Here is a 7,580-nt window from a genome sequence, read left to right as displayed (position 1 = left end):
GGGGGCTGAATAAAGAATGTTAGCATGTCTTTCCCCCTGCATGTACCTTAAATATCTTCCATGCAGTTCACAGGGTTTAATTTTAGACTCCGCATGGGGCAGGAGCAAACCATCTCTCGCTGAAGTCAAAGTCGGAGGCTTCCCAGTTTGTTCTGTCCCGAGTCACAGGTTGGACAGAAACTACCATTCCTTTGATACTAGAAGAAGATAGAAACTACAGAGATGTCTGACAGCAGAGACCTCGATGATCTCAATGAGGAGGACATTGATGAGGATGAAATCCTTGCCATGCTTTCTCCTGAGGAGCTTAAGGAGCTCCAGAGTGAGATGGATGTTATTATTGCCCCAGATGAGAATGTGCCGGTAGGACAGAGACAGAAGGACCAGACGGAGAAACCTCCGACAGGAACATTCGACCACAGATCTCTGGTTGATTACCTCTACTGGGAGAAAGAGTCTAACCGTATGCTCGAGGAAGAAAGAGTGCCTGCTACTCTACTGCCCAGTGAGGTAAGAGCTCAAACTCCTGAAGGTTCATGTACAGATCAAATTAGAATATCAAAAATAAATATTTAAATCATAATGTAAAATGTTAGAAACATCTTACTATTCCGGTTTGAATCTCAATGCTCTGATTTGTTGTTTTCATCAGAAAAAGAGAGCGGAAACAGAAAAGGAAGAAATACAAGAAAGCTCAGAAGATGTGAACTATGAAGTTTATGAAGTGATAGAGGAAATCATTGAGGAGGAAGCTGCAGATTGTGCAGATGGAGAGGAAATTATAGAGGAGATAATTGAGGAAATAGTTGAAGAAGTTGATGAGAAGGATGAAACGGACAAAGTGATCGACGTGGATAATCAGGACGAGGCGAAGCTACCTGTGAAGGACAAACCTGAAAAACTGACAAACATGAAGAGCCTCCGCAGAACACAGAAAAGCAGCAGGAGACAACGCATGTGGCAATCAGTGTTTGCCAGACACAAAGAAACTGAGAATTCAGCCTCAAAACTCAGCACAGAAGAGAAGGAGGAAAATACAAGCGAAGACCGTCTACCTGCTCAAGAAGCTCCAGAAGCAACAGACACAAATGAAACCACTGATAAGCTACCACCAAAAGAAGAGAGAAAAATTAACAAATTAAAAATCCCAAAGTTGGCACTCGATAATATAAAATGACATCGAGACCTTCAGGGAATGAGACAAACTTGGAGTCGACGCTTGACAAGATACGCAACAACAACCCCTCAGTCACTGAGGTGAACCTCAACAACATAGAAAACATTCCCAAAGAGATGCTCCTGGACTACGTCAACGCCTTGAAGAAGAATAAACATGTGAAAACATTCAGTATAGCAAACACTGGTGTGGATGAAAACATTGCTTTCAGCCTGGCCAACATGTTACGAGAGAATCGCAGCATTACGACTCTGAACATCGAGTCTAACTTCATAACCGGAAAGGGCATCGTGGCCATCATCCGCTGCCTCCAGTTCAATGAGACTCTCACCGAGCTGCGTTTTCACAACCAGAGGCACATGCTGGGTCACCACGCAGAGATGGAGATCTCCCGCCTGCTCAAGGCCAACAACACGCTGCTAAAGATGGGCTACCACTTTGAGCAGCCGGGGCCGAGGATGGTGGTAACCAACCTTTTAACCAGGAATCTGGATCGCCAGAGGCAGCTGAGGAAGGAGGAGCAGAAGCAGCAGCAGCTGAAGGAGCAGAGGGAGCTGATGCACATGTATGAAAACAGCCTTAACCTGCCTCCTGGTTTACTGGAGATGCTGGGATACATACCTCCTCTAGAACTGCTACAGGAGCGTGGACTAGTCCCACCCTCAGCAGAGCTGAACGCTGCACCCCAAACGCACCATCAGGCAGAGCAGCCAGAGAAACAGAAGCAGAACAAACACAACAGCATTCCCAAACAACCAAATGCTGAACCAGCAAACTCTTTAAGAGATGTTCAGCTGAAGAGGACCCCCAAGAAACGGGATCCATTTCTGGACCTGGACCCGAGGGATAACAGCAGACCAGAGAGGGCAAGTTTCCAACTGAGAAAGACTCCCAAAGTGAAGGCTGCAGGCAGTGAAGGGATGGTAGATGGAAAACCCAACCTGAATGATGTGATAAAGACTCTGAAACCCGTCCCTCGCAGACGAGTGGCTCCAAAGGTGGACCTCACGCCTCGAGATCAGCTCCTGAATGAGATTAAGAAGAGCAACGTCGCCTATCTCAAAGCTGTGAGTGTCTAAGAAGTATTACTGTGGGATCAGTTAGGTTCTGTGTTTAGGAGTATTCATCAGATTGGTCAGCCTAGATTATTTTTATCTAAAATTTTACTTATGAGTGTGGAAGCTCTTTAAACAGAGAGCATTTATCGCATGTGAATCATCCAATTTTAATAGCTTTACTGCCTAAAGTGTGTTTGATGTAATATTGTTTGTGCTACCCTTGAAATTCCAGTGAACTTTATGTTAATTTCTTGTGTTGCTCCCTGCAGGTGCCGCTCCCCAAAGCCCTGGAATCAAGTGAAACAAGTCTCCTCTGAGACTCTAGCACTTCTTCATCGTACTCTATGTTTATTTTACACATACTTCGTAGTAGTCACTCACCATGAACAGTGCAAATTATGAGTTAACTATATTGTCATTAGACAGGAAGAGTTTGGGTTGGTTGTTGTTCCACTGTGTTCTCTCAATAAATGCTATGGTCTTGCGAAAGTCATAACATTAACATTATATCATATATTAATTTTACATTCACATTACTACTGTCATCATTTGCTATTGTTTGAATATATTGCATGGTAAAAATGCTGTTTTTCACAATGTCTAGCAACAATTTCTTTGTGCTAAAAAGGTTTGTTTGCTTAAATGTTAGATTATTAACTTTGGAACAAAGCGAATCAATATATTTGTATTTTGCTACATAAAAAAACCTTCTACTCTTTGCTTTGGGATCATTTTTTTTAACATAAAATGCAACAGCATTGACTCAGAGTGCCATCAGTGGTACGGCTGATGTATTTCCTGGGTAACATTTAAGTTACTCCCAGTCATTTTTCCAGGTATTTGTCATTCTCACAAAGCTGATGACTTTAAATTTGTCCAAACGAATCAAATGACACTGTATGAAATCATGTAAGGCCTATTATTCATAAGCATTTATTGGAAAACTAAAAAAACTTTTCATTTTGTAAGAGCCTAGATTGGCCTTTTTTACAGAAATATTTAATTTGAATATATCAGAAGAACAACTAAATTCTGTGTCTAAATACATCAACTATATATATTCATTCTAAGACTTTGCTGGAAAAAGACTGCAACATAAATCAATTTAATTGTACTTTTATAGAGGACAGCCATGTTTTACTTCCAGTTCAGCACTTTTCAAGAATGAAAAAGTCACATAAAACATGGATAATATAGAATATAGCATCCATAAAACATGAACAATCTCTCCAACTGTCATTTGTGAAGGTCGCATGCACAAACCGCAGGTAAAGTGCATGTGTGAGAAGCAACAGGAGACAAATGCTAATAAATATCAGGAGTATAAAATGAACACTGAACATTACAGACCTAGTTTTACCTTCTTCTTTTTTTAAAGGACAGGGAATTTGACGGGAATATAGCATGGCAAGTCTCTAGTTCAGTATTTACTAATAAACAGGGAATTGTGCTAGTTTAAAGATAAAATTGTCAATTCAACCAGTACTTCTGTCCCACTCCCAAAATGTAACACTTTGCATCCTGCAACATTTCCGCATGCTGTAATATGAAAATAATGACACATTAGAAATAACAACAAACAGGTACACACCATGATATCATATCCAAACAATAAAGCTGCACTTGCCATTCATTTTTCAATGTTGCATAGCTGTGATCAGAGGGGATATACTCAGGCCAGCCTGTATGCTCAGGAACCATATGTACAAATCTTCTGACAATCAGAATATTCACACTTCAGTATTACTAGTCAGGCCATACGTCTACACTGGAAGCAAACCGGTCTCACATTAATATTAATAATTAATACAGCTCCTGTAGTAACGTGATTGGATTTATTGCTGTTTAACAAGCAGATCACTGGATGTTGGCTATTAATCTTGGCAATGTGAGGTTAATGGGTAAGAGGGAAAATAAATATGCTGGTTTTGAGGTAGCAAACTGATAGGAAATTACATAGAATTTTTAGATCAAATACAACTGGAACCTAATAACTGCATTGGATATCCTGTTCAGACATTCTAGTTCATGTTGCTGAAATAAATATTCAGTCATCGTGTACAACTAAGTGCACTGTCAACACAGGAAATGACCTGTTTTGTGGACATTTTTCGACATTGGAATGCTCAGACCTTTGGTAACCTTCAGCACAAATTGCCTCTCAACATCCAAGCCACGCTATGATTGTGCAACCCTTAATGTTTCTAGCCTTCGGTACCCTTAAAATAGCGTGAACTAACACAAACATATACGATTATGAAGTAAACCAAAATGAATTAAAAATGGGAATGCAAATATCAGCGACTTTACATGTGCAGGGGGATATAATTGTGAAACATGGGACAATGCTATGAATATTTGAATCCATATTGTATGACACTGGCTTCCCTTGGCACACCCTTGGCTGAGCTTTACTCCTTGAGTTTGCTTTCAATGAAATCCTGAATCTTGTTCATCTTCTCCTCCTGTTGGTCCAGGAGATCCATGATGATGCCCATGGGAGTCTTCTTCAGCCCAACACCTTCAATCTTGTTCTCCAGTCTATTCTTCATGTTGCGCAGTCTCAGAGAGGCGTGGATGAGGGTTACTAAGGGAGAAACAAGATTGGATTTATATTGTTTCACTTTGAAAATAACATTATAATAATTTAATGTTTCAAGTTTAGTGTTTTTCTCTAAACAAAGATGCCAGAAAATAAGAAAACAAAATGTGATACTGTTGCAAATCCGAGGTGTAAGTAAGGTTATATCTTTAATTTCCCTGTCAGGCAGATACTGAATGCATGACATCAGCCAGCAAATGCGGTTCTGTCCAAATCAACAACCCATAGCAACCCGTCAACAGAGGCAGCAGTGGGCAGGGCCCCTGGGAGAGGAACAAACTGCCTCGCCTATCTGCCACAATGTTAGAGCTGCCACATTTGCTCTAACGATCCAACCTGGCAATTATCGAAACCACTCTGACGGTCTGACTCTAAATGTATCCAGGGAGCCGTAGCAAATCTGAAAGTCTACAGTATTGCTCAGCCTGTAAATCTGCCGTTATATTCTATCTGTCACGGGTACATGTGCGTCAGTAATAGTGTACATACTGTTCAATCCCTACGATGAGTCAGAATGAGAGAGGGCTTGGAAAACGTTGCTCATCCACAGGAAAACCTCAGTTATGCATTAACATGTGACTCACTCCCCTTAACAGTTTTCATTGTATAACGTTAGCCAATACTTAAGTGTGTGCAATACAGGGAGCAGACGTTTGTAGAGGAACAGTAACTGCACAGTTTTATGTCACATCTACTTAGCTATGCAAGTGTTATGTAGCTCCAAAATATATTTGAGGTAACAAAGTTTTTAAATTTAACGTCAGCGTTGGAAAAGGTGCATAAAGAGAAAACAAAACAAATGTGCTTTGTCATAGTTAAATGTAAAAGCTCTAAAAGTTCAAACTCAATTATATTAGAATAGATAAAGATTTTAATATATTGTCGTAAAGCAGGGAAATAACTTTGTAACCTAATCATTTCATATTAAATTCATGCAATTTCATGCTTTCCTTGAACAACTTTGTAACTCGAGTTTCAAAAATGACTATATAAAGAATTTTCTAACCATAAAGACTGATAAAACTCCATCATTTACATGTTATATCATTTGATATACCACACAGTGTTTCACTCACAAAATTGATGGTCTACTACATAACAGAGGGTCCAGGAAATATTAGAAAACCTTTTTGCAATATTTTTAATATAACAGTTTAATGTCTTTGAATGTCAAGAAAAAAAATAAGAAAACAACCCTGGAAGATCGGAACTGAATGAAACACAACTAACCTACACGTGTAGTGAACACAGGCCTGCTAAACTGTGATGAAGCACCATCCAACATATTAAGAGATGATTTAATGACCTGTTCTCTCATTGAGAATAAACAGGTAACTGAGACTCACACAGCAATGGGAAAGTGATTCCAAAGATGAAGACCAAGACACCGCCACACAGCGACAGCAGAAAGTAACTGGTGACCATGACACCGATGACAAACAGAGTGGGGTTCTTCCTTTTGAAGTTCTTGATGGTGGCCTTGTTTTCTCCGGCCCACACTGAACCCATGAAGACCAGAGTCACCACAGCGCCTCCCAGAAACATGCCAAATGGATTCAGGAACCTGAATGTTGGAACATGAAAATGACATGTTGTGCATGCTTTCTTGATGTTTAGTTTTTGTTTTTAAATAGCACAACCTGCTGGTGGTGACAACAATAGCTGACAGCCTGGCTAGTGTGATGCAAACCATAAAAGGGTAGAAAACCTGCAGCAGAGCCTACAGATGACTTCCTCTACATCATGCTCTACTCACAGCAGGCTATTAGCTAGCTTGTATACAAACTCATACGCAGCAAACAGCAGTTCTATAGATGCTAGCAGGGTAGCGTCACTGATTTTCATAAACATCTTAAGTCACATTAATAATGATTATTGATGGAATTTGCGGTTTACAATTTGAAGCACTGGTATGCATTTTTAGCTAGCTACATCGTGACTCTTATTGATAGTTGACGTTACTAAAACTGAATATTTAAAAAAAATGCGTGTAGGCCTAATAACGTTTAATAACTAATGATAGACGACAGAGAAGTTACGTTTCCTAAAACATAGACACAACAATGGCAGCTGTAACAGAAATAGCCTTTGTGGTCATGATGGGTGTGGGTTAAAAGGTATGCAGGCTAATTAAACACAGAGCCTGTGGAGCTAGCCTGCCTGCGTTAGCCTGATGCTCACTGGACTTACCCCACAATGAGGAAAACCACCACGACCACGGCGAAATAATTGGTCTGGTAGTACAGCAGATTACTGATCACTCTGTTGTTCCACTTGGTTAAATCTCCGAACTCTGGTTTAGCGAACCGGTCCGCTCCGGGGAAGAAGTCGTCCCACGGTCTGAGAGGAGCGAGCTCCATCTTGGTTGCCATGTTTCAGCGTGAAGCGAGGCGACACTCCGACACAAACATACCCGCACGCGCTGCGTGATATTTTGACAGGTCAGCTGATCATTGAGCGAGGAGGAGGAGGAAGGGCGACGAACGGGATTACACACTCTCGCGAGATCCTAATGGGAGCGTGGGATGAGGAAGCAACCGCAGTCGTGAAATGCGCCGCAGCATTACGCCGCAGTTTGATTAATTAAGATATTCTGTTATTTATGTTTTTTTATTTATTTACATCTTTCTATCTTGAAACGTAAAAGTCCGAATTCTAAAAGCTTACATCAGTAAATATAGTCTGTGGTATTTTAAAAAGAATACATTGTCAAGGTAAAATTGCCCATCTCAAAATGTGTCAA

The 7,580-nt window shown here is 40.5% G+C and overlaps 2 protein-coding genes across 2 annotated transcripts; one reads left to right on the top strand and one right to left on the bottom strand.

The window, feature by feature from the left end:
- Positions 1-222: 222 nt before the first annotated feature.
- lmod3 (leiomodin 3 (fetal)) lies at positions 223-3,285 on the top strand. Its single transcript, XM_022204101.2, is given in 7 exon segments — positions 223-510; positions 653-896; positions 899-937; positions 940-1,004; positions 1,007-1,166; positions 1,169-2,244; positions 2,505-3,285. Coding segments are annotated over 7 exon segments (1,920 nt in total). The 3' UTR covers positions 2,553-3,285.
- Positions 3,286-3,335: 50 nt separating this feature from the next.
- LOC110957879 (PRA1 family protein 3) lies at positions 3,336-7,291 on the bottom strand. The gene is made up of 3 exons (XM_022204100.2): positions 7,028-7,291; positions 6,184-6,401; positions 3,336-4,822 (listed from the first exon to the last, which is right to left on the bottom strand). Exons 1-3 carry the CDS (start codon positions 7,207-7,209, stop codon positions 4,647-4,649), a joined length of 576 nt encoding a protein of 191 aa, XP_022059792.1. The 5' UTR covers positions 7,210-7,291; the 3' UTR covers positions 3,336-4,646.
- Between the last annotated feature and the right edge of the window lie 289 nt (positions 7,292-7,580).

The sequence above is a fragment of the Acanthochromis polyacanthus genome, chromosome 6 (assembly GCF_021347895.1).
Source record: "Acanthochromis polyacanthus isolate Apoly-LR-REF ecotype Palm Island chromosome 6, KAUST_Apoly_ChrSc, whole genome shotgun sequence".
Lineage (NCBI taxonomy): Eukaryota > Metazoa > Chordata > Actinopteri > Pomacentridae > Acanthochromis > Acanthochromis polyacanthus.
This window is presented reverse-complemented; position numbering and strand designations above follow the sequence as displayed.

Coding starts and splice junctions, on each gene's coding strand:
- LOC110957879 (XM_022204100.2), bottom strand. CDS start 7,209: ATGGCAACCAAGATGGAGCTCGCTCCTCTCAGACCGTGGGACGACTTC. Junction 6,402..7,027: donor GTGGTTTTCCTCATTGTGGG/GTAAGTCCAGTG, acceptor TCCAACATTCAG/GTTCCTGAATCCATTTGGCA. Junction 4,823..6,183: donor AATCACTTTCCCATTGCTGT/GTGAGTCTCAGT, acceptor TTTCTCCCTTAG/TAACCCTCATCCACGCCTCT.